At 42.1% G+C, this 27,967-nt stretch overlaps 1 protein-coding gene across 2 annotated transcripts; it reads right to left on the reverse strand.

Moving 5' to 3' along the window:
• Window positions 1-107: 107 nt before the first annotated feature.
• On the reverse strand, window positions 108-27,799 carry mtap (methylthioadenosine phosphorylase). Of its 2 annotated transcripts, none has more exon segments than NM_001140147.1 (8): window positions 108-1,439; window positions 2,216-2,341; window positions 5,958-6,197; window positions 6,682-6,784; window positions 12,995-13,162; window positions 13,740-13,798; window positions 17,790-17,876; window positions 27,682-27,799. In NM_001140147.1, coding segments are annotated over 8 exon segments (891 nt in total). In that variant the 5' UTR covers window positions 27,748-27,799; the 3' UTR covers window positions 108-1,397.
• Between the last annotated feature and the right edge of the window lie 168 nt (window positions 27,800-27,967).

Here is a 27,967-nt window from a genome sequence, read left to right on the forward strand (position 1 = left end):
CAGGAAGTCCAATGTTGAGCGCATATGCGGTTGTTACTTCACAAACAAGTGTTAGCTAGAATCTTAACCTTAACCCAACTTCCTGATAAAAAAAAAATGAAAGCACATTTCCAATCTACATAACTTTATTGATTTTGTCACACTTGCAAACACATTTGCCTGTACATGCAGTCGAACACAATCATAACTGAATATCAACCATCATGTTGACTGTTAAGCCTACTTTCTGAAGTGAACCCTATTAGCACATAATACTGCAGCTGTGAATCCATATAAAAATAAATGCTAGGTTAACATGAAGTGTTTTGAAGATAGTTTTAGATGATCCCGTCACATGAGACAGATCGATGAAGCCCTCAGTGGAAGTCTTTCTTAACGAAACAAGGCATTTTATCGAATGGAAAGGATATGAGCCATGAATCCACTATTCCCTCACCTAATAATTAGGAGCAAAGAGCCACGAATCTATCAACAATGTAGTTTGACCTTGTTTCAGAGCAACAAAAAGTGGATAAACGTAGTATGGTGAAGTTGGACCTAGTCACTGGTCTTCGGTCAGTTTAGCATTTTCTCCACTAAATGGTTAGGATTGGAGAAGCTGATCCTAGACATGTACCTAAACGAAACTTCACCCCAGAGCCGGATAAACAGGCTTGAGGCTTTATCAACGGAAGTGGCAGTTGCTTTTGATTGAATGTCCTGATCCAAATATACTCTGTGCAAAAGTCTTGTTTGTCATAGACCTACATGTACAGACCATACCGGCTACAAACAATCCATGAAAAACAACCGACTAACTCCTTTAACCTTTCTTTCAGAAGACATACATTTTAGAATGTAATTACTCATTAAAGTATCTACAGTATGAAAACATGGCTGAAATGAACAGTATACAAACAGTGAAATATATATATATATAGCGCGCGAGAGAGAAATGTTTAACCCCTATTTTAGCAGGGATCTTTTAGGTGACCAGAGTCAGGACACCTATTTAACATCCCATCTGAAAGACGGCACCCTACACAGATAAATTTCTCCAATCACTGGCCTGGGGCATTGGGACCTTTTTTTTTCTGCCTCCTATTCTGCCTCCAACACCACTTCCAGCAGCATCTGGTCTCCCGTCCATGAACAACCAGGAACAACCCTGCTGAGCTTCAGAGGCAAGCCAGCAGTGGGATGCAGAATGGTATGCTTCTGGCAAACAATGTAATGTTACTCAAATGTGTTGTGAAATCCTGGCAAATGTACAGTACTGAAAACATGCATATCAGGCACTTTCTTGTGATTCACTGATGAGGAATCAAGAGAGATGAATCCATTGTTGGTATTGGTGGCTGGTGTGTTGCAAGTCATTCTCTGATATACAGGGGTGGAGAGGGGCTTTTCGGTGGTTCTCAGTGTTGCTTTGGTAGCATTATTGAGGATTGGGCTGTTGTCTGAAAGAAACCAAAACACAGAAACACTAAATAGTAGCAGAGGTACTAACAAAAACAGTTTAGAAAATATACATATTGCAATCTGTTAGTAAAACAAACTAATACATTAGTTTTGAGTGTTTGCGTAACGAAGCATGCCAGACTGGAATTTCTGTTTAGCGGTCAAATTGCAGTCACCATCTCACTGACTGAAGTGTCACCGAGGATGAATAAGGAAGCGAGGGTAAGCCTAGGGGCCTTCACATTATGGCTCATTGGGTTCAGAGCCAGGTGTCCCGAGTTCAAATAGCATTTATTTCTTATCACTTTTGGGACTATTCCATTAGTTCTATAATCAGGATTCAGTAGATTCTGAGCTTGACGTCCTAAAATACATCCCCTTTAAATACAGACCAGAAGCCTGACATGGAGGCATCAGGACAGCTCATCATTTTATCACCCCATAACTATCCAATGTGGATGCAGGCTGACTCAGCAGTGAGTAACTCGGTAAGAATGAGTAACTGAGAATAAGCAGTAACTCAGTGAGAATGTGCTTACTGAGCGCTTGACCTAGTAGAAAGACACTGAACAGCACCAGCTCTCCTACATAGCCATATGGTTACACGTTTTGTGTTGTACGTTGCTGTGTTCACTTGCTTGGTGAGGTTGATGAGCAGGGCAAAATATTCAGTAAGATGGGAAAAAAATAAAGCACTTAATTGCCTGAGGATACAGTTTCTATTCAAACCCCCCTGTAGAGATGAACCTGGGCACATTACAATGGTAAATCTTACCTTCAGAGCCTTTATGGTGTGGGTCCAGTCCTCCTGGGTGTAGATCAGGGGGATAGCAGTGAGCAGGATACTACTGGCCTTGTTGGCATTCTCCTTCATAGTCTTCAGGACGTTGTCGACGCAGACCTGGGACAACCAGGAAATACATTTAATGAATGTTTTTTTTTGTGGGATTGAGGTGCTGATCTCTGTAAAGTCTAGACACCTTCTGAATATGGAGAAAGATGGCAACTGACAGCCTTAAACACCTGCAAGACCAAAGGAGGTTAAAAAAAACATGTTAGGTTTTTAATAAATGAGTACATTTCTTCTTGTCAATATCCGGGCTGCTACACCATTTGTTTCCTCTTTCATTTTAAGAAGAGTAATAGTAGCTCTTGAGTGGCGCAGTGGTCTAAGACACTGCATCTCTGTGCAAGAGGCTTCACTGCAGTACCTGGTTCGAATCCAAGCTGCGTTACATCCAGCCGTGATTGGGAGTCCCATAGGGCAGTGCACAACTGGCCCAGTGTTGTCTGGGTTTGGCCGTCCTTGTAAATAATAATAATAACATACTTGCCTAGTAAAATAAAGGGTTAATATATATATATATATATATCTATCTCAAATATACACATACAAACCCAGACGACACTGGGCCTAATATATATATATATAAATAAAAACGCCCTCCTGAACACACACACCTTGCTTGTTGTGTAATTACTCCATGATATTATCGCCCATTTTTATTGCTGGTGAAAATTCACACCCCAGTAATCTGACAGAGTCATCGTGACAGATGGTAGTGCCACGCCTGACCAGTCACAGAGCCGGTTGGACACGTTATGACCTGCAGCTACTGTCAACATTACTTTCACTTTCCTTTCTTACCCGTCTCGTGATTGTCTCCAGGCAACCGCATTCGAACGTCAACTTCATTTTGAACTTGAGCGCAAATAAAATATATTTTTTCAACCCAAGCCTCAGTTGAAATATTGTGAGGTACAAAATAAACACATCTGTGAATTAAAGCTCCTCTCTTTTGCCCAGTTCACAGACATCCTACACTGTACTGTAGCCTACAGGTTCAGTTTGAGTGCGCAATGAGCATGGTTCAATAGCAGGCATTTATTTCATACTACGTTTCCCATGTGTTTTAGGATTTACACCTTGCAGGGTGTAAAACGGGGTGCTCTGAAAGCTAGGCCCATCCTCTGTAAACATTGGCAGCTAGCCCGTCACACCTGTACTCCTTACAGCATGGTATAGCTAACAGCTCAAGTAAAAGGGAGTATGAAAATCACTAAAAGATAATCTAATGGTCTGTTAAACCCTTGCTTGTTGTGTGATTACCTACCTGTGTCCTTCACTCCATTACATTACCGCCTAGTCATCAGCGGTCCTTCACTCCATTACATTACCGCCTAGTCATCAGCGGTCCTTCACTCCATTACATTACCGCCCAGTCATCAGTGGTAATGACAACACATGACAATAACTGAAACACATTAGGGAGTGGTAGCCATCTCTCTGTCAGACAGAGAGTGATGTGTCCATGGACACTTTGGACACAGCAGCTAACAACATCAAGATGTGTGTCCCAAATAGCACCTGGTCACCTATTTAGTGCACTACTTTAGACCAAGCAAGGGCTGCATCAAGATGTGATACATATTGCTACTTACAGTAAGTAATGATAGAAACCCATTATAATACATACGGCTCTATAAAGCCATGATAACCATGTTGATCTTATCCTATGGAGAGGTAATACAGGTTAAGGCAATCCTTTTCACTATTAACAGCATTTAGATTGGAGCAAAACATGTAAAGAATTTGATCTAATCATACATGTATTGTTGGCTACATTGGAGATAATTACTATGATGAATTCAGAGAAATTGTTCCTACACTCACTGTCGACTAGGCTAAATGCCATGCAGCTCCAGACAGCATGCCGTTTATAACACGATACAGTTGGGGTGTGCCACCCAAGATTGTATGTTACCATGGTACTCCTCAAGGGACATTCACTTACACAACCTTTTAATGACATGTTGATGCACTACAACATGAGACAAGGTTACTTTGTGAAATGTAGCACAGTGACCACAACATGTGACCAGCAAAAACATGTTGTGTGCCCTAATGAACACACCCCTGAACTGAAGGTCTGTTTTGTTGTGATCTCTCAGGCCCTGTGGACAACTGTATACCGGTGACTCAACCTCAGCTGGCAGGACTCACACCGGAGGCTGGCAGGCTCACAGCGGAGGCTGGCAGGCTCACAGCGAGGGAGGGCGGGAGCCAGGGAGGGAAGGCGTAGATAGGGCGGAAGGATGTGGCTAGAGGGTGTGCAACAGGAGGAGGAAGGAGGGGGAGGGGTGGCCAGGAGGTCAGCTGCAGGAACTAGGAAGGGGAAGTCGGGTAAGGGCACGGAAGCCGAGCCTCCCCCAGACAATTTATCAACTGGATAGTGGGTGACAGCCAGTCACTCGGAAGCTGTTGTGTGTGTGTGTGTGTGTGTGTGTGTGTGTGCATGAGGTACTTCAGAGTGATATAATAATCAGCCGGAAGAATTAGAAACGTAAACAGTTGCTTGTAAAACGCTGACGAGGAGGAAATTTATACCAGACAAAATGTCATTGTGCAATTTCAAATCCCTAAAAAATACTATTTGCATTTGTTTTGCTACAGCTTAGTGACAAAGGCATGTGACTATTTAGTTATTAACTTGATAGACACATTTTGAATTCCTGCTCTGCTTATGTACGAATATAAATGCATTTAAATCAGATTGAGTTGCCTTCTAGGTCAGTGTGACAGCTGGAGTACACGTTGGGAGCCGTTTTAGAAACGGAACGGTCACGTCAGCCCTCATGTCACGGACGTTTTAGACACACTACCAAACAATGGCTCTCACTGATGGGGAAGTGACTAACTACACACACAGGATATTAAGAAAAAAAGGCTAGTTCTCAAAATTCAGGGAGAAATGATTCTATGAAAAGTGTTCATGGAATTCACAAACGATGACCTCTAACCTACATTTGATTTGACTCTTTCTAAATACCACGTGAGGCAAAATGTCATGTCACCTTGTCAAGAATGTGGTGGGAAAGACGGGAGCCCTGAGAAATTGAAACAAGGAAAGCAGTAACTGTTTTACAATGGTAAAAATAAAAAGCTCTGACGCATTTCAGTTCTTAGCCACTAATTCTTTGCCTAATATTGCAGTTGGAAATGTCCAAGTGCTGTGAAAGCAGATGTAAGACATATGACCAAGTAACAAGACAATTGACCACATGCAGTACATGAATGCGTCATCTCAGTGAAACGGGTCCATTGCATAACAATTTTCCAGATAACCTGTGTTGTGGTGGAAATGAAAATTGAGGACATTCCAAAACATCTCTCCTCGAAACAGTTACAGAACCTCACAGACACTTGTGTAAAAGCTTCTTCCCTGTGGCCTGGGTTGCTGACAAGCGGCTGCACGCCACTGTCGGCGTTGGGCGTCGACGCGTATCCATCCCACTGCGTGTTTGATACTCTCCTCCTGTCTTACCTGTCCTCTCATATTAACTTTCCTATCAATAAAATATGTATTGGAATAAAGTCTCCACGCACTCAGGATCAATGCACACATTTCATTGAATAAGGCTAAGCTTTCGGTCGCAAGACCTTCATTAGCATACAATCAATTTAAAAAAAACGATGGGGAGGGAATTTCCACACATAACAAAAAAAAAAAACTCACAGCCTCCTCATGCTCCTTCCAGCAGTCGTAGTCGGTGGCCATGGCTATGCTGGCGTAGCAAAGGCCCGCCTCCTTGGCGAGGACCACCTCGGGCACGCTGGTCATGTTAATAACGTCGGCCCCCCACTGGCGGAACATCAGGCTCTCGGCGCGCGAGGAGAAGCGAGGGCCCTCGATGGTGAGCACCGTACCCTGCGGGTGGCACTTCACCCCCAGGCCGCGCGCCACCTCCAGCAGCACCTGGGCATGGGGAGGGAGAGGCGTGACGCCATTTTCTAGGACAGAGTGGTCAGTGTTTCTGTCAACGCCCATGTTTTTGTGTTTTATGAACACTTAGAAAGAAGGAAATAACTGTAACTAAGCCTCACGACACACCAAACACAGCAACAAAAAGTTCCAATGCACAGGCGGCTGGTAGCACCTTACAATGGAAGGACAGGCTCATAGTAATGGCTGGAACGGAATAAATGGAACAGTATCAAACAGTTTCCATGGTTTCCAGGTATTTGATACCATTCCATTTACTCCGTTCCAGCCATTTATGAGCCGTACTCCCCTCACGAGCATCCTGTATTCCAATGACATAACATTCACTCACTCCCCAGCAGGCAACACCCGCCACTACAACATTTACATTGTAGTGGCGGGGGTTGATTTGGAACCAGGCCACAGACACCGGTCTAGGTGCTAGTGGTTGAATTGGAACGGGGCCGTGGACACTGACCTCCCTGGTCCGGGTGCAGAAGGGCTCAGCCATGGGGATGTGAGACACGCCTGGAGGACTGGTGGGCCGCCCGTCGTACAGCGTCTGGGCCCTCTTTGTCGTCCTGGGAGGGAGGACACACAGGAAATGATAGGTCAGTGACAAGGGTTGGGTTCAGCAACTCTGTTACCATGGCTCGTCTGACTCAGGGGCAAAACAAGAACAACGTACCTGCTGGCAGTTATTCTGGTGATAAAAATGAGAACTTCTCTCTTCCGTTTAGCACTTTACTTCGTGTCTGACTTTAGTTTCCTCGCAGTGCACAAAATACTTTATCAAATGCATTCTAAGATGCTATAAATAGACTACATTCTTAAAGGTTGGGCCCAGAGTGACTAAATTCTATGGCAAATGTTGGTATTCTTCTCTCTTTCAAGGTTTGAGTTGTGCAATGTGGCAAAAACGGTGTCTGAATGTGAAAGGCCTTCATCCTGTCACTGTAGCGAAAACAAAGTGATTCTCAGCCACAAGTAGTCATCATCACAATGACTAATACATGCTGAATGATCAGGGTCTTTTAATAACATGCCAGTGCTTTGCAACAGCTGGCCCTCACAATACAAATGACAAACAGATCCCCATAGAAACTGAGAATAAAATATTTCATGGCTGGATACATTGAAACGAGCCAAACTGTTTAGCAATGTGGACTAAATCTGGAAATTACTGCATGGAATCCCCCCAAAACCCTTATGAGGAGGAGGCTAGTTATTAACCCTTTACACTCACACCCGTATACAGATTGAAAATTGCAGATTTGGACACTGACAAATGCCTAAATTAGATCAGAGTGGCTATACAAGTAAGATGCTATAAAATGGCATCGGAGCTCAGCACTGTATGGGTTTGACTGACACGCGACAATAAGTTGTCCCCATACCTCCTGCTAATTGGGAAACTTTTGCAAAATGTTTTGTTGTCTGAGTGAGGGAAATGGTGTAGATAAGAGAACTCAATGTATTTTGAAAGATGAGACGTTGAGGATTATAATAAATACCGCTTTGATGTCATACAAGCAATCCAAACACCCATCCAAATGTGCACTTCACATGTCCATATCATAAACATCACATGTCCATATCATAAACATCACTTCACATGTCCATATCATAAAAATCACTTCACATGTCCATATCATAAAAATCAAGTCATCTACAGTGTCAACGTTTATGACCACAATGTTTGATGTACAGTTGTAAGATCCTATGTTATAACTTAGCTAGCCACGTTGGCAATAGAACGGCTTTTAAATGATGGCCACCTGTCCCAGATGCGATTTATAAACGGGCCGTTTTCTGATTGCGTAAACAGTAGTTGTGTGATGGCGGGGATGCAGGGCTGAGTTCAAAACAAGTGTGCTTGCTCTAGTTCCTCAACAGCACAGCTAGAAGAGCTCAACAGACTTGTCATAAAGTGCATTGAAATTACATATGAACTGTGTACACTTTGGAAAGGTGTGTGTCCACTTGGAGAAACCAGTTAGTCCGCTCACTCAAACTCTTGTCATTTTTTGTTGTTGTCTTATGTTACACCTACCCCACATTTTCCAGGAATATTCTTATGTTACTGAATGTATCCAGAATATGATCAGATTTCGTTATCAACAAATGTGGCGAAAAGTACAGTAAATGTAAAACGCACGTGACATCAACAGTGTAATGTCTGGATTCAGTCTCGTGTCAGGAGAACGGTTGTGTCCTCAACTTTGGTCTAATCCTTTCCCCATAATCTTTCAACTGTTTCATTTCAATTGCTACCATGGTTATGCATTTCATACTTCAAGGGGTGGTGAGGATGGGCTGAGCCAGCATTTAACATTTGTCGCCATGCCGACAGGCAGCTGCCCTCCAGATTCCAGAGCTGTAGCGCTGAGTCAGGGTTCCACCCAGGCAACATGCCAATTCTACATGCCCCTCCCTCACACACATTCTCTCTCTCTACCCAGTCTCTGCTCAAATGAGCAAGTCCAGAAACTGTCTGCTGCGAGGTGCTACCCCGGGCCCTGAAGCTACCTACCGCCTAAACGTTACACTGAGAAAAGGCAAGCTTAGAAAGACAACTCCTTGTCCTCATGTTACTAGGAAATATTTAGGCTGTAGGGACACTGACAGGAGAAACACGTATTTAGACTGTACGGACACTGACAGGAGGAACACATATTTAGACTGTACGGACACTGACACGAGCCAATGAGTCATTTGGTCACACCAGTAAATGGAGATGGCCTGGGACATTTCTTACTGAGGCTTGAAGTTACACAACACAGACAATGACCCATTTCTGCTTTGGGTGTCACAGTGAGAGCTCAGTGAAGCTCTGCCAACAGGTCTCTCCAGTGTCCACATCATCAACAGAGTAAATCAGCGGTTACAGAGAACATTGAGAGAAGAACCGGTATATCGTAGTCAGAGTGAGTGCGCATGAGCCGACTACTAAAACGGTGTGGTTTGTTTACCAAACAGAGTGACCTTACATTCCAGAAATGCTGAGGCAGCATAGCATTCCAGAACCATTCTATACAGGAAATGTGTAGTGACCCACCCCTCCTTCCCCACCCAACTAAAACGTAGAATATTCCAGAAATGCCACGTTTGAGAAATAACCTACTGTTGTCAATGTCAACAAGTCTCCCGAGGAGGAACATTGGCTACTGTCAGTTAAAGCAGAGAGACTATAATTAGGCTACGTGTTGTATCGCTCACTCATTGTAGTTTGGGAAATATACCTCGTCTTAGCACTACACATCAGCTGTCCAGTACCACATACTGTAATGTGGTGCAAAGCTCCAGTGGTGAGGGAGAGAGAGAACTGGGGAGACCAGAGACTGTCTTTGAGGCTTGGTGATCCGTTAATGCTCACAGCAGACCGGCGGAGCAGAGAAACCCTAGCTAACCTAGACAGGCCAACAGTGTTAGGAACGGGAGCAGGGGGCAAAACAAATAAAAACTCACTGACTAAGATAATCATCAAGTAAACCCTTCAGAAATATGCCGGATGGGTCACATGCTTCGCAGCGGGACAAGACTGAACAAGTCCTAACATGTTAGTTCCCCATTCTGCCCAACAGAGACTGCCCCTGCTTGTTGTAACAGTAGGCTATCAATAGACAACACATATGGGTGGATTGGAGGTGATGACGAATAGCTTCTCTGAGAGCCGCACAGAGGAAGTGGAGTCAAAGTCAGATGTCAGGCACAGAGGATGTGGAGTCAATGTCAGGTGTCAGGCACAGAGGAAGTGGAGTCAATGTCAGGTGTCAGGCACAGAGGAAGTGGAGTTAATGTCAGGTGTCAGGCACAGAGGATGTGGAGTCAATGTCAGGTACAGAGGATGTGGAGTCAATGTCAGGTACAGAGGATGTGGAGTCAATGTCAGGTACAGAGGATGTGGAGTCAATGTCAGGTACAGAGGATGTGGAGTCAATGTCAGGTACAGAGGATGTGGAGTCAATGTCAGGTGTCAATCCCGAGGGAGGGGTGCAGAAATGATCAGTTACTTCTCATTCAAGGCGCTACGTTTTGACTTACCGGACAACGGACAGAGCTTGGAGACAGCTGTTTGTGTGCACTGCACTCTCAATCAACAAGTCTGCCTCGAACACATTCTCAATTTACGGTCCATTGCATAGAATTCTACTGACAATTCAATTCAATAACGCACCCTCAGGACAATGAGAGGAGTTATGTTCCACTCTGATAGAATAATGGGTAGAGTTGTGTGTGGTAACTTGGAATCTAGAGATGGGGGGGGGAATAGGTGAGCATGCATTATTTCTTACATTTATTCAGTATTTCTTTGCTAAGACAAACACATTGGATAATCGTCCTAAAAAATACCATCCAATCAAAACAATGAACGCTTGTGCACTTTAGAAAGAATAGTCTATCTGGAAATGTTGCTTCCCAAAACAGATGTGATGGCCATCAGTTGTAGCACTGATAAAACGTGCTGAATTTGAAGTTGTTTGGTGCCCAGTTCTCTCTACTAGTAATAGAGTTCTGAAATCCTGGTTGGAGCATTCCTTGAACCAGGAGGGAACAAGCACGGAGGGAATTCTTCAACTGGGAATCATCCCACAGAGACTTCTGACAAACTTACTGAGAACTTGCTGCGTCTAATTTCTGTTTCATTATTAATGAAACTGAGAACGGCCAGAGAGGATACACTTGTGAATGGTGTGTTGATTCCTAGGTGTGGTGTAGGCCTACTTATGTACAGTAACAAGATGCTAATCAGCTTTGCTGACTGTTGGGACCCTGCTGTTGCCTGTCCGGGCCTAGAGCTGAAATGATATCATATCTGGACAGTTTACTAAACAATGCTGCTCAACTGAAGGCCGTCCAGAGGTCCATCCTAACCGTGGGGAACATGATTCACGCTGAAGTATTAAAACAACCTGTTACTGAAATGTATTCCCATAGACTGACAAAGGTGATGACATTCAAAACTGAACAGTCGTGATGGTTTTACTCCCCGTGATCCCCTCACTGCATCCTTATTCAGATGAGATCAAATACCTTCCACCTAGGTCTATTTCTCGAGTTCATCGCTTTCACTCAAACACAGCCGAACCTTATACACAGCTACGACATGGAGGATAGACCCACTGAACTTCCGGTATGTCACAATTCACGCCCTAAGCACATTCCACAACGCTTCAGGTAATACAAGCACTTCCTACAAAAAGGTATCAAACAGCCAGTCAACAGAACGACCTCATCAGATCCTAGGTCTCAGTTCATTCAAAACCTCTCACTGTCCTCCTCATTCACAAGAAACTAGAAAACCACATATTGAAAAAAAAAAAAAACGGAAACCCCCGTTTCAAACCAGCAGCCCTTAAAACAAGTCCTGTCGGTTCTTTAAAAAAAAAAAGTGTTGGTTTCCTCTCAGGACGCAGCTCTAGCCACAACGTGACACACGTGGCAGCTGTACTCCGCCACACAGACAAGTCCCGGGCCCTCAGTGGAGAGTCCGTTTCAGAGCGTCACCATTCCACCAATCATGAGACACAATCCCTTTCCTTCTCTTATTGGTTCTCTTAGGGAATGAGGAAATGAGAGTGGGATGATAGTTGAGTCGTTGACTATCAGAAATACCAGTCAGAGAACGTGGTCTTCAGAGATGAGTAATGTGAGCCTGGATGCCACCATCTGTTTCTGTTTGACACCGTTGCCTTTGTTGTTGCCTTGCCCCAGGCTGGAATACTGTACACACACTCAGCATCAGTCACTGTTTGGAAGGGAAAAAATAATGGACAACTTGCAAGTTCTTGTGAATGTTATCAGTTGAGATAGATGTCGCACTGTCTGAACTTAAACAGAAGAAAGATGAAGAAATCCTTGTCTGAGCCGGACCGGCCCATTTCACAGATGGTGACTTGGGAATAATTCTTCAAATAACTGAGATTCTCGCTTGATGACTTCTCATTCCTACTGTAATTCTACCCCCATGGCTTTACAAACATTCTGTTTGCCATGACACATGTACCGTTCTATTTATACTCCATCAGGTATGTAGTAGGTAGAAACCTAAACCATATCTAGACTTATCAATTGATAGCATTTACAGATAGGCTATGTTTGACTTTTACTCCATATCTATACTGAACAAAAATATAAAAACGCAACATGCAACAATTTCAAAGATCTTACTGAGTTACAGTTCATAAGGGAATCAGTCAATTGAAATAAATTCATTAGGCCCTAATCTATGGATTTCACATGACTGGGCAGGGGTGCAGCCATGAGTGAGCCTTGGAGGGAATAGGCCCACCCACTTGGCAGCCAGGCCCAGCGTGGGCTGGTGTGGTTACATGTGGTCTGCATTTCTGAGGCCGGTTGGACGTACTGCCAAATTCTCTAAAACGAAGTTGGAAGCAGCTTATGGTAGAGAAACTACCATTCGATTCTCTGGCAACAGCTCTGGTGGATATTCCTGCAGATTATCTTGGCTAAGGAGAACAGGAATGTAACCAAATTTGTGCACAAAATTTGAGAGGAATAAGCTTTTTGTTGCGTAGGGACAATGAGATTTTTTATTTCAGCTCATGAAACATGGGACCAACACTTTATATGTTGCGTTTATATTTTTGTTCAGTGTACATAACAGTACATATACCAGGGAAGCATTGGATTTGGACTCACTCAATAGACAACTGAACTAACCACTGGCAAACCCCCATGTCCAACAGACTGCTTTCATTCTCATTTCAATCATGGATTCAACCTTCGGTGAGTCCTGGATTCCAGGCCTAGGAAACTCTGGCACTCACCTGTCTATGAACTGGTCAATGATGACGATGTCTCCTGGTTGGATCTCTTCCCGGAGGGAACCACAGGCCGTGGTGACCAGGAGATGTGTGCAGCCCTCCTCTCGCAACGCCCAGATGTTAGCCTGGTAGTTGACGTCGGTTGGCATGATGGTGTGCTGTCTCCCATGCCTAGGGACCAGTATGATGGGGAGTGTGAATAGTTCTCAGTGTTTACCGAAGGACAGTGAAAAGGCTGAAAATGAATCTCTAAATCGACTCATATAGCACCTAATCCCCTAGGAAACTTTGTAAGTCGCTCTGGATAAGAGTGTCTGCTAAATGACGTAAATGTAAATGAAACTTCTGTATCTCTGAAAGGATTTGTATGTGTAGGATAAGCAATATGTTTACAAACTCCACTTATAAAAAGGGCAAGCTGTTTTTTTTAAATCATTCTAAGTACACCTATCTGATTATTAGACATCTACATAAGTTAGAGGGCTAGTGGTGGATTTGGTATTGGGGGAATGTTTAGCCTATCAGGTGTTGGAGAAGAGAGTAATGTCAAATATGTTTTACAATTGCAACGCACAGCCACTAGATGGCGCAAATGCATAAGAAATAGGTGGAGTTCATCTCTCTACGGGTGAATCTCAATTGCGTACCCTCTCCTCACCTCATCCTCCTCCAATGGGTTTTGAGGAGGCGAGGAGAGAGGACACGAAGAGAATGCAATTGAGATTCTCCAATTCATTCCACTGCTTACCTTGCAAGGAGCACACATTCAACATTTTTGATCTTCCCCATTATAAGGGCATCTGAAGGCTGGTTGGGTTGCCAGGGGGAAAAGAGAAGAGATGTCATTAGGTAGAATCTAAGGCACAGTTTTCAGCTGGTAAAAAAGATTGGTATTACACTGGAACGCAGAGATTGGTGTTGCCTAATAAACCAGACTGTTACACTAATTATTGCTATCCACCTCATTTTCAAAATGTTGTTATGGACACAGCCAAACAACGGAAGTGATGGATTCGACTTCCGCTTTACTTCCCTAGGGCAGCACGCCGGTGGCAAACTTGACAGACTAAATTATTTTAAGGAGTCAATTTATTGGAGTATAAAAGTCAAGTAAACAATTCTAAGTTTAAAGATGCACTATGCGGAAATCACACCGCCATTTCCTGGTTGCTAAAATTCTAATAATTTGCCTAATTTTAGTTTGTGGCAAAACAAGCCATGTATAGTGTAGAGAATCATTGTAGCATCTAAACCCTGTGAAATATGTTTTCCATAATCCTACTGGTTATCTGTGCGGTTGGTCCTTCAGCTGGTCAAAATGTTATAACTGGCTACTGCCGTTGAAATTTCAAACCCCTGGCACATGCGCAAAACCATGTAAACACCTGCAAGACTTTGGTTAACATGCATGCATGAGCAAACATCTTGATTGCCGCACACATTCTCTGAGACCCCCGTTTTGAAGTCTGTTTATGAATACTTTCCAGTGGATATTTTGTCAAAAAGTTTGACCAGCTGAAGGACCAACCCCATGGACAATCGGCAGCGTAAATTCAAATATAATTTTTAACAACAATCGTGAGACAAGGGACATTTTGTTTTATGTAAATGTGAGTGGCTATGTAGCTCTGGAAAACCCTTCTCGGTTACATTTGTCCACATTTTGCGCTATGTGAACTATAGTCGCTGTGTTTTAACGTTCAGAAAAGTCAAACATCACTTTCAAACTGGTTTTCGAAACCTATGCCGATATTCTCCTTATATTTCATAACAGCAAGAGAAATCGTTCAAATAAAAAAGCTACACATTTTGTATAAGTTTTGCACAGTATCAACACACTGTGTGTGCCTCCAGTTGACAAACTACACTTCCTTAACTTCTCTATGGTAGGGGGCAGTATTTTCACGGCCAGATGAAAAACGTACCCAAATTAAACGGCCTACTACTCGGGCCCAGGAACTAGAATATGCATATTATTAGTAGATTTGGATAGAAAACACTCTGAAGTTTCTAAAACTGTTTGAATGATGTCTGTGAGTATAACAGAACTCATATGGCAGGCAAAAACCAGAGAAAAATCTAACCAGGAAGTGGGAATTCTGGTGCTTGTAGTCCTTTCAAGTCCTTGCCTATCGAACACACATTGACTTAGGGTTCATTTTACACTTCCTAAGGCTTCCACTAGATGTCAACAGTCTTTAGAAAGTTGTTTGAGGCGTCTATGATGAACAGAGGAAGTTGGAAGTTGTTGACTCAGGAAAGCACTGGCGTTCATTGGCGCACGTTCACGTGAGAGTTAGCTGTGTTCCAAAACGTTTTTCAAGACATCGGAATCGTCCGGTCGTAGTGTATTTTTCTGAGCACAGAACTCAGATTATTGCAAAGTGTGCTTTCCCCGTGAAGCTTTTTTTTTTTTAATCTGTCACAGCAGTTGCATAAAGGAGATGTTCATCTATAATTTTTTTAATAACAGTTTAATATTTTATCAACGTTTATGATGAGTATTTTTGTAAATTGTTGCGCTGATTCACCGGCAGTATTGGAGGCAAAATATTTTCTGAATATCACGCGCCAATGTAAAATGCTGTTTTTGGATATAAATATCAATTTGATCGAACAAAAAAATGCATGCATTGTGTAACATGATGTCCTAGGAGTGTCATCTGATGAAGATCGTCAAAGGTTAGTGCATAATTTTAGCTGAATTTCTGGTATTTGTGACACCTGTCCTTGCTAGGAAAATGGCGGTGTGCTTTTTCTTGTGTTGGAACTGTCCTAACATAATCTAACTTTATGCTTTCGCCGTAAAGCCTTTTTGAAATCGGACAATGTGGTTACATTAAGGAGATGTGTATCTTTAAAATGGTGTAAAATAGTCATATGTTTGAGAACTTTGAATTATGACATTTTGTGGTTTTGAATTTGGCGCTCTGATTTTTCACTGGCTGTTGAATAGTGTGAACCGTGGGTGGGACGGTAGCATCCCACCTGCCCAAAAGAGGTTAAGAGTTACGCACACTAGATAGCCAATGACGTGTGTAATGACTTTCAGTTCCATTACACGTAAGAATCACTGGACGAAGGCATCTTATGTAGAGGGGAGTTTTGTTAAGAGCCACTACGCTCGGTCTGAACATTAACACGCATTGCTTGTGCTACGGTTTTGGAAGCATAAAACAAAAAGGTTATATTGATACATGACTTTATACACACGGCTATATTTCCATGTTTACTGAAAACAGAGAAGACAGAGTGGACTACCTGTGCTAATTAACTATCGGTGTCTCCGAACACCTGTGTGTAAATGGAAGACAGACACCACAAATGTGCTGTCACTGAAAAATACTGTCTGCTGCAACTGTGTTAAAACAGTAAGTGTAGATTTTCATGTGACATGAAAGTAGAGGGATTTATGTTTCTAGAACCATACCGCAATTGAGCCTCCCGAGTGGCGCAGCAATCTAAGACTCGGGAGGCTCAATTGCGGTACGCTTACAGGAACATAAATCACTCTACTTTCATATCACATCAAAATGACTTCACAAATGGAAAATATACACTTACTGTAGACCGTTTTAACCGACATTTCAATCCCAGGCTGTGTCACAGCCAGGGAGCCCCATAGGGAGGCGCACAGTTGTCCCAGCGCCATCCGGGTTAGGGAAGGGTTTGGCCGGGGGGCTTTCCTTTGCTCACATTTAGATGGCGTATTTAGCTGTTTTTGCTTCCAGGGCTAATTCGCCCTTTAAACAGAACATGTATATCAGGGACCATCAACTAGATCAAGCCGCGGGCCAATTTCTTTCTTTAGCGGATGGCCAGGGGGCCAGAACATAACCGCGGCAGGTAGCCTAGCGGTTAAGCGCGTTGGACCAGTAACCGAAAGGTTGTTGTTTGAAATCCCATGCCAACAAGGTTGAAAAGTCTTCCGTTCTGCCCTTGAGCAAGGCAGTTAACCCCAAACAACAAAAAAATTCCCTGGGCGCCGATGAAGTGGGCGTCTGATTCAGAGGGGTTGGGTTAAATGAGAAAGACATTTCGGTTGAATGCATTCAGTTGTGCAACTGACTAGGCATGTCCTTTCCCTTTAAGTACAGATCATTTGTAGACTGCAAATTGACCGCAAGAAGCCCAAACATATAATATTTGATTACAACATCATTTCAAACCTTTTTATTGTTGCTCAGAGCGTAACATTACTAATTAATTACTAATTTAGCCCAAGGGCTAAATTCGGCCTGCCAGTTGGGGAACCCTGACAAGGTCCTTGGCCCATGGAGTAATGTTAGGCTCCTTTCGTCCAATATTAGGCTAGTAATGGCTATGCTGTACACAATGGAAAGCATTGCCACATTCAGGACTAAGATTGGTGGCGCTTGTCATTTTAAAGCTGCAATATGTAATTGTTGTGCTACCCAACCAAATTCACATATAAATGGATCTGTCATTCTCATTGAAACCAAGTCTAAGAAGCGGTACATCCGTTCTATTTCTATGCTTCCCGAGTTTACATTTCGTTTGAGTCTTTTACTTCGGCGTTGTACACCAGTTTCAAAACAGCTGAAAATAAATGTTTGGTTATGGAAAATATATTTCACAGCGGTTTGGATGGTACAATGATTCTCAACATTATACATGCTAGTTTTGTCACACTGAAATTAGGAGAACTATTTGAATTTTAGCAACCAGAAAATGGCGGCGATTTCGGTATCGTGCGTCATTCAAAGGTGCACATGATTGTTTGTTCATAGCAGAGACAGCCTGCCTACCACATAGGATATTTAGAATTTGAACTTACCTTTCCATAAGGTGTGTCTACATATTTCTCGGTCCTTCCCTCCAATATGTCTGGGTCATCAAGGCCAGAGCCTCCAATGATTCCAATCTAGCAAGAATATACATGTCATTAATCACACTCTTGACTATGACCTGTCACATAAATTAATAGCTAAGTAGGTGCATTGGAATAATGTCAATGACCATTCTACAGTAGCTATCTATGGTGAAATACGTGATACAGTTTGACTGCTGGCGGATGCCTACTAGCATGATGTTAGCTAGCTGCTAGTACACTGAATAGTTCTGCAAGCTGTAAAGTTTATACGTGATACAGTTTGACTGCTGGCGGATGCCTACTAGCATGATGTTAGCTGGCTGCTAGTACACTGAATAGTTCTGCAAACTGTAAAGTTTATACTTGAGACATTTGAGTTTAACGTTGTCCATGTAGATATAGCTAGCTAGCGAACTAGCTATATCCTGGGTAGCTAATAGCTAGCATAATGTGACACGTGTATAAGGCTGTAGAATTGTAACATTCTAGCTAGTGCATAATGTCACGAGAAGTCAAAAAAAAATTCTACAAGAGAACGTTATTACCTTAATTTGCATGCTTGCTGACATATCTGCTCGACAATTATTTATTTTTTTATCTGAGATTAGCTGGCTAAATTACTATAGCTTGCAACTGCTGCCTTCACTTCCTCCTATGTCATACGATGATTTGTACAGTACGTGTACTTAGCGTACCGTTAGTCTCTCGTATCAGAACAATACTCTCACTCAAACAATGTCAGGAAACTTTTAGAGGCTAATTTGTTATGGATTGTAGACTTTGAGATTCATTATAATTAACCCATAAAACAAACTTTATTTGTACCATTGGGGCAATTATTAAGTTATTATTTCTATAAACACTAGATGACTGTTAGGGGGCGCTGTGTTGAAACCATCCGCACTCACCCACGATTGTAAAAAAATAAATATTTTGGAAGCACAGGAATGGATTCATTATGTGCAAGGGAAAGCGGGATACCTAGTCAGTTGTACAACTGAACGCATTCAACTGAAACGTTTCTTCCGAATTTAACCCAACCCCTCTAAATCAGAGAGGTGCGGGATGCATTAATCAACATCACGTCATCCGCGCCCGGGGAACAGTAACTATTAATGCCTACATTCGTTTTTTATATTACAGACACTTTATATTATGTGAGTTAAACATAAAAATAAAACATGACAAAATATATGAAAACATTTTCCTTAAAGTATAATTTTTGAGATTGCCAATGTTACTGCCCCCACTACAACAACAAACTTATTAAATACGTGTAATTTTGTCCATGAAACATTTAATTGAATACTGTAGAATGGAGGGCTGCTCCTACTGGTGAGAGCCAATATGGCCGACCGGTGGCTTCAAAGCCTCTCAATGGCCAACACATAACATTAGCAATCCAGAGTTTATACACATAATTGGTTAACATGCACATGGCAGCTGGGACAGATGTAATACCAGGGTGCATTTTCAGAGCATGCTCAGACCAGCTGGCATGTATCAAGCAGACCACCATTGTTCCTGAGAGCTCAAAGGCAGCCTTCCTAAACAACTATCACCCCGTAGCACTCACATCTGTAAACATGAAATGCGTTGAAAGGCTAGTAATGGTGAATATCAACACCATCATCCCAGACACTCTGGACCCACTCCAATTCGCATACCGCCCCAACAGATCCACAGATGATGCAATCTCTGTTGCACTCTACACTGCTCTCTCCCACCTGGACAAGAGGAATACCTATGTGAGTGCTGTTCATTGACTACAGCTCAGCATTCATAGTCCACTCAAGCTCGGGACCCTGGGACTGAATACCTCCCTCTACAACTGGATCCTGAACTTTGACGGACCACCCCCAGGTGGTGAGGGTAGGCAACAACTAGAGGTCGACCGATTATGATTTTTCAACGCCGATACCGATAATTGGAGGACCAAAAAGAGCCAATACCGATTAATCAGCCATTTTTTTTTTTTTGTAATAATGACAATTTTTATTTTTATTTTTTTAATTTCACCTTTATTTAACCAGGTAGGCAAGTTGAGAACAAGTTCTCATTTACAATTGCGACCTGGCAATTACAACAATACTGAATGAACACTTATTTTAACTTAATATAATACATAAATACTATGAATTTAGCCTCAAATAAATAATGAAACATGTTCAATTTGGTTTAAATAATGCAAAAAAAAGTGTTGGAGAAGAAAGTAAAAGTGCAATATGTGCCATGTAAAAAAGCTAACGTTTAAGTTCCTTGCTCAGAACATGAGAACATATGAAAGCTGGTGGTTCCTTTTAACATGAGTCTTCAATATTACCAGGTAAGAAGTTTTAGGTTGTAGTTATTATAGGAATTATAGGACTATTTCTCTCTATACGATTTGTATTTCAAAAACCTTTGACTATTGGATGTTCTTATAGGCACTTTAGTACTGCCAGTGTAACAGTATAGCTTCCGTCCCTCTCCTCGCTCCTACCTGGGCTCAAACCAGGAACACATCAACAACAGAAAATAAAAAGTTTATTTTTTCAGTGAAATACGGAACCGTTCCGTATTTTATCTAACGGGTGGCATCCCTAAGTTTAAATATTCCTGTTACATTGCACAACCTTCAATGTTATGTCATAATTACGTAAAACTCTGGCAAATTAGTTCGCAACGAGCCAGGCGGCCCAAACTGTTGAATATACCCTGACTCTGCGTGCAATGAACGCAAGAGAACTGACACAATTTCACCTGGTGAATATTGCCTGCTACCCTGGATTTCTTTTAGCTAAATATGCAGGTTTAAAAATATATACTTCTGTGTATTGATTTTAATAAAGGCATTGATGTTTATGGTTGGGTACAGTCGTGCAACGATTGTGCTTTTTTCGCAAATGCGCTTTTGTTAAGTCATCCCCCATTTGGCGAAGTTGGCTGTCTTTGTTAGGAAGAAATAGTATTCACACAGTATTCACACAGTTCGCAACGAGTCAGGCGGCCCAAACTGCTGCATATACCCTGACTCTGTTGCAGAGGTGACACATTTTCCCTAGTTAAAATAAATTCATGTTAGCAGGCAATATTAACTAAATATGCAGGTTTAAAAATATATACTTGTGTATTGATTTTAAGAAAGACATTGATGTTTATGATTAGGTACACATTGGAGCAACGACAGTCCTTTTTCGCGAATGCGCACCGCATCGATTATATGCAACGCAGGACAGGCTAGATAAACTAGTAATATCGTCAACCATGTGTAGTTAACTAGTGATTATGATTGATTGATTGATTGTTTTTTATAAGATAAGTTTAATGCTAGCTAGCAACTTACCTTGGCTTCTTACTGCATTCGCGTAACAGGCTGGCTCTTCGTGGAGTGCAATGTAAAGCAGGTGGTTAGAGCGTTGGACTAGTTAACCGTAAGGTTGCAAGATTGAATCCCCAAGCTGACAAGGTAAAAATCTGTCGTTCTGCCCCTGAACAAGGCAGTTAACCCACCGTTCCTAGGTCGTCATTGAAAATAAGAATGTGTTCTTAACTGACTTGCCTAGTTAAAAAATATTATATATTTTTATTTTTAAATAATAAAAAAAAGGCATTTTATTTTTTTTATTTTTTAATTGGCGGCCAGAAATACCGATTACCGATTGTTATGAAAACTTGAAATCGTCCCTAATTAAATCGGCCATTCCGATTAATCGGTCGACCTCTATTAACAACCCATCTGCACATGCATACACACACTCGCATTCAAACATGCATACACACGGACCCACACATACACACAAGTAAATAGTGCCACACATGCACTCAAACGTATACAGTTGGCCTTGCTGTTTAGATATTTGTTTTCCTCGGTCTTTTGTTTTAGCATTGTTGTTTTCTGTTGTTTTTCTTCGTTTTTCTCTTTAGTTATTTTTGTTGGTGCATTGGGTGGGTGGTGGTTTTGGTTGGGTTGGAGGGGGACGGTGTCTTGGGGGGGGATGGGAGGGGTTTGGGGTTTGGGGTTGGAGAGTGGCGGGGGAGGTTTTTTTCGGGGGGGGGGGGGGCTGTGGGGGGGATCTTGGATGGTTGGTGGCCTGATGATTGGGAGCTAGGGCCAATGGCCAAGAGGTTGCTGGTTTGGGTCCTCAGTACGACTTGGTGGAGATTCGGTCCTTGTGGACTTGGGCAGGGCGCTTGAGCCTGGTTGCTCCTGTGGGTCGCTCTGGATGGGAGTGTCTGCTGGAGGACTAAATGTAATGTAAATGTTGAGCGGCTTCACTGCAAGTAGATTGTATGTTTTAAAATTAGATAATTAAAAAAAAATTACTACCCATCTGCCACGCTGACCCTCAACACGGGGGCCCCTCAGGGGTGTGTGCTTAGTCCCCTCCTGAATATTCCATCAATGAACAGAGGGATTTCTTGGCTTTATTCGACCTTCAAAAAGGGACACACATACACAATAAAGGAAGTTTATCAAATAAAGTCATTGACAAGAAAAGTCATTCACTACATCAATTATAGTCACAGCCTCTCCCCTTCGTTTGCTTAACTGGGGGGATGGGCTGAAGAAACGGTTTACGATAAGCAGGGCGGGGCTCAACATGCGGAAGGCATCCAAAAAGGGCACCATTTTCTCTAACTTTTCCATGTATAATGCTCTACTTTTGAGTTTTTGAGAGCCTTGGTCAGATGGTCAAATGGCTTTTCATAAAGATGTCATGGTAAGTAATGGAATCCAGGTTTCTGTGTGTGTGCGGAGAAGGATCAGTGAATTGAGGGGGAGCAAGAACCTGTGGAGGTATCAACAAGCAGGTAGAAGGGAGCCAGGTGGGATTGGGCCAGGTACAGTATGTCCAGGTGTCAGTGAGAGTTAGTGAGAGCATGGCTAAGACCATGAACTGGGTCGTAGAGAATAATCAACAATGTTTCTGTGGACACTGGATAATCTGACACACACACACACACACACACACACACACACACACCTGTTTGACCTTGCTCTGATACAGTAGGCCTATTTATGTTACTTTTCTGAGTTAATTCAGGTAGCATTCAATGTCTTGTGGTTGTGTTAACCATGACAGCCAGCTATTGCTTCAGTTGTTGTTTTCGTTTTCACTTCTTGTTACCTGGTAAATAACCAACAGCCATGGTTAACCACAAGGAGAAAAAGGCGAGGGAACAGTCCATGTCAGCCAGGGCCATCTTTTTAAAGAAACACCTTTTATTTCCATTTCTAGTTGAGTAAAATAAGTAATTTTGTTCTAGTCATAAAATAACCCAGAAAATAGCAGTAAACAGCTCCAGACTCAGGCAGAAAAATGAATGTTCTATTCTCAGCAAGGTCCACCTTTTCAAAGAAAACTAACTATATCTATTTGAGCAAAATAGGTCGTTTTGTTTGTGATCACAAGAAAATCCTAACAATTCAGGAAAAGAGCGCCACAGCCAGGCAGAAAAATCTGACTGTTCTATTATAAAGTGAGAACAAATAGTTTCTCTGATTGATATGGCTGCTACTTAGAAATAGAATGAGATGATTTTTCTGTATTAAAACGTGTCCCAGTGCAACATGCCTAGCTCTGCCCATTTTCCAACGGATCGAGAGATCTCACCACACCAGTTTGATGAAAACAAGCTACTACACGCACTGCTATCATGATAACTAACAGCAGCAGGGTTTTTCCTGCATAGAAAAGTCTTGGGTGGGCCACCTGTGTCCAAAAAAAGACAGAACTAAATAACATTTTACAAATTATACTCATACAATAACAATGCCCAATACAGCTACCATCTAGCCACACTACACAAACAGTACATTTCTCCTTCTCATTCAGGCATTGTGGACAAACTGAGCAATCTAAAATACTCCCTGTCTGAAACAGAATTCAAGCCTCTGCTTGTCCCCTAACCAGAATACTTCAGGGTTATCATCACCATTTTTACAAAACACAACATGTCTTAGATCGACATACAGAGGACAATAAAACACTAAATGGATTTTGTTTTCGCCAAGATCACACAGCAGACACATTGTCTCCTCTCCAGGCACTCTGTTAAATCTACCCGTCTATATAGCCAGAGGGAGGGTGCCGGATTTTCATTAGGTTCAGGCAGACATAATGGTGTACATGAAGTGTACGTTCTAAGTTTAGGTTTGCACCAAACATTAACTTAACATTGTTCCTAGTGAATCACAGACTGGCCATTGTTCCTAGTGAATCACATAGTAATTTGTTCCTGAATATATCACCAAAAAATGTATAACAATTCTCTAGCCCACAGAAAGTTATGAGTAAGGTCCCAGTCTAACACTTTTTTAGTGATTCTGTGTTCTGGCATATTTATCAGTCTTTTTCCATAGATGTTCCATGGTACACATGGTTCCCAACCCCAGTCAATTTGTTACACTCCAAGAAACAGAATGCTCTGTTTTGAACATTGTTACAGTTAGTAAGCACATTGGATCCCACATCCCAGCAGCATAGTCCATCACTGGACACCCACAACATGTATACAGCTGAAAGTAAGCAAGATCCTTACATATTTTCATTTTGTTTAAACACCGACCCCAAGGTTCTAAATGCAGATTCTGCCAGTGATCTAATGCCGTCTTCAATGGTCATGTGTTCATCCAGTGTGAAACCAAGGTAATTATAGAGCCCAGTGTAGAATAATGGGGTTGTGCCAAAACAAAGGTTGTGTCCACTTCTCTGCACGCCCTTCTTTCTGAAATGAACAATCTGGGTCTTCTCTTGATTCATCGCTAGTGTCGATTTAGTACTACATAAATTAACAATATTCTACATATTCTGGAAGCAAGCAGAACTATGACATCAGCATACAACAAGATGCCCAGGAATATATCCGCAATTTCAACACCAAGTTTAGCATTTTTGATTTGTAGGGCTAAATCATTAGCATATAGTGCAAATAAAGTGGGCGAGAGTGTGTCTCCCTGCTTTACACCGTAAAGGGGTTGGAAACAAGCCAGTCCTGAGGATACTGACCTAAATACAGGCAACTGGAGTCAGATAAAGAGCTTTGATAGCGTCAAAGAATAATCCATCAATTCCTATTTAAATGTATCTAAAAGCAAGGTCTCTATTCACCCAATAAAAAGCCTTCAGAAAATCAATAAAACAGGAAGTTTTAATTCAGAAGTTGATTCTCTCTCTTGAATTCTAGACAGTATAGATCAGTGGAGGCTGCTGAGGGGAGGACGGCTCATAATAAGGTCTGAAACAGATCTAATGGAATGGCATCGAACACATGGAAATCATGTGTTTGATGTATTTCATACCATTCCACTTATTCCGCTCCAACCATTATGAGCCAGTCCTCCCAAATTAATGGGCCACCAACCTCCTGTGGTATAGATATGTTCTATACATGCTCTGGCTTTCCTAAAGCCATTCTGTTCATCAGAAAGCTGGCCAGGCAGTTCTAGATAGTGAGAGAGCCTATTATTTAGAATGCAAGAATCAGTGGTGTAAAGTTCTTAAGTAAAAATACTTTAAAGTACTAATTAAGTAATTTGGAGTATCTGTGTTTTACTTTATTATTTCAATTTTTTTTGACAACTTTTACTTTACTACATTCCTAAAGAAAATAATGTACTTCTCCATATATTTTCCCTGACACCCAAAAGTACTTGTTATATTTTGAATGCTTAGTAGGACAGGAACATTTTCAAATTCACGCACTTATCAAGAGAACTTCCCTGGTCATCTCTACTCCCTCTGATCTGGTGGACTCACAAAACACACATACAAAGAAATACATGATGAACTGCAATACTGGAGAGATGAGAGTTGCAACTCAATATTAGAAAGGTGTCCTTAATGTTTTGTACACTCAGTGTATATCATTAGGCCTACTTAAAAAAAAATGGTGGATATACCGATCCAGGGCTCCCGAGTGGCACAGCGGTCTAAGGCATTGCATCACAGTGCTAGAGGTGTCACTACAGACCCTGGTTCAAAATCCAGGCTGTATCACAACTGGTCGTGATTGGGAGTCCCATTGGGTGGTGCACATAGTTAGGGTTTGGCCGTGGTAGGCCGTCATTGTAAATAAGAATGTGTTCTTAACTGACTTGCCTAGTTAAATAGAAATATCCCCTTGAATCACTATATGGTATTTGCAGTACAATATGGGCTGTAAACTATGACCATTTATGGTAATACGGGTGCTTAATTTGTAAATCGGGAGGTGCCATAAAGTGAGCACTGCAGTCGGGTGACCTGGGGAGGTTCTGAAGTACAGGAACGCATACAAAAAAAGTCCTTTATAATAAAGCATTGCATGCATATATTTGCTAGTGGCATAGAGCAGTAGAGTAGAGGCACTTACACAAGTTGCAAACATGGAGAACATTTTTAGTAGCATAATGTCCGGGAAAATGTTGGCCTTACATAAATGCATTTCATGCAATTCTCCTTCATTTTACATGACTAGAGACTTTGCCAGAATATTTTTTAATACGACACACATGATCGAAATGGCAGGTTACTTTAACACTGACAAACTGAGAATCTGAGATCAATAAAAACGACTTTGTGTTGAATCCATTAATAGCCCAGGCCTGTGTGTGTGGAGACACATGTTGTAGGCTACAATATGAGGAGGAAATTATAGTCCTAAAAATGCTTTTCAGTTTCCCTAACTCACCCAATAATGCGCAGCTCACTTGCTGGTGATGGCCGACGCGCGCATGCCAAAAGCCTACCTCTCACGCTCTCTCTCTCTCTTGTAAAACAAAATTTGGAAGTCGATCAAATATTTTGGTAGCCTATGGCATAAGTCTTCTCTTTTCAGCAGGAGCCATTTGCTTTCCAACCTGTGTTTTTCCTCCATTGTATTTGAAATATTGTGAACGGCCTGTTTTGTCTACATGCTGCTTTTTTCCCACAGACATATTTGCTGCTTGTTCCCAACTGTAGGCTATTCCTTGTTCTATTCCTTGTTCCTTGCTATTTCTTATTCCGTGTTATTGGGCTACAATCCACAGATAGGCTATAAAAAAGCTATTGATCCTCTGTTGCTAAATTATAGGCCTTCTCATGGTGTAGTCGGGTATTCTGAATTATTTAATTTATTTCTGAACAGACAGCAGTAATTCTATAACTTTGGCAAATGTATTTCAATTTATCAGGGGTGCTGCAGTTCATTCAAAACCCTTCACGGGGCTATGATTCGGGGCGGCAGGTAGTCTAATGGTGAGAGCATTAAGCCAGTAACCGAAAGGTTGCTGGATCGAATCCCTGAGCTGACATGGTAAAAATCTGTCATTCTGCCCCTGAACAAGGCCGTTAACCCACTGTTCATCGGTAGGCTGTCATTGTAAATAAGAATTTGTTCTCAGCTGACTTGCCTAGTTAAATAAAGGATAAATGAAAAATTATATAAGGAAAAACATTTTGAATTGCAACACTGGAGAGATGAGAGTTGCAGGCTCATGTCTATCAGAGCAGAGAGGGATCATGGAAAGCGAATATCCTAGTTATGTGAGAGATACTGGCGTGCTTCTCACACAGCCACTGCCAAGCGTTGGTCTCAAACATAGGTTACAATGGACTAAGGATGTGGCAAATCATAAACCCGGCCCAACCCAAATCAACTCTTAGAATATTTGCCCCGGGCTGAAAATCAACTTTTTCACAATACGTTTTTGTTTGTTGCGGCAGGAGAATTAATGAAGAGGCAAATCGAATGAACGTTGATCAATTCCGAGAAAAGTTCAAATAAGTGTTCATGCCACTAGAGGTACCGGGTCTAGCCAATTAGGTTCCGGGACAACACAGTCCAAAACGGAGAGGATCCGGTCCAAATTAAGCACTGGGTAATGGCGTTTGAATATTGCAGATTGTACCTTTAATCGTGTTTTGTCCTCTCTCCACCCGAGCAGACAGTTGAGTCTAGCAGGTTGCATTCCCATTTGGATCAATAGGCACTTCTTGAACAAGTGGAGTATAACCAAGCCATCTGCGTTGTTAGGGGTAGGCTTCCCGGGGTGCAGCCCTGAATGTGTTTGGTCTAGCCCCGAACCGTTTGATGGGCGAAAATAATTCCTGCGGGGGCTTTAGGACCATGCGGACTAAGGATGTGGCATCGCGCTTGCTGCAGAGTGTGCGAGAGTTTTGTTCTTCTGCCCAGGG

Source organism: Salmo salar, chromosome ssa08 (assembly GCF_905237065.1).
Source record: "Salmo salar chromosome ssa08, Ssal_v3.1, whole genome shotgun sequence".
In the NCBI taxonomy this organism is placed as follows: domain Eukaryota; kingdom Metazoa; phylum Chordata; class Actinopteri; order Salmoniformes; family Salmonidae; genus Salmo; species Salmo salar.

Excerpts from the sequence above, each read along its gene's own strand:
- mtap (XM_045722598.1), bottom strand. The coding sequence starts at position 18,394 with ATGTCAGCAAGCATGCAAATTAAG. Across the intron at positions 13,163-13,739 it reads GAATGTGTGCTCCTTGCAAG|GCATGGGAGACAGCACACCA; the intron begins GTAAGCAGTGGA and ends ACTGGTCCCTAG. Across the intron at positions 1,440-2,215 it reads ACACCATAAAGGCTCTGAAG|ACAACAGCCCAATCCTCAAT; the intron begins GTAAGATTTACC and ends GGTTTCTTTCAG.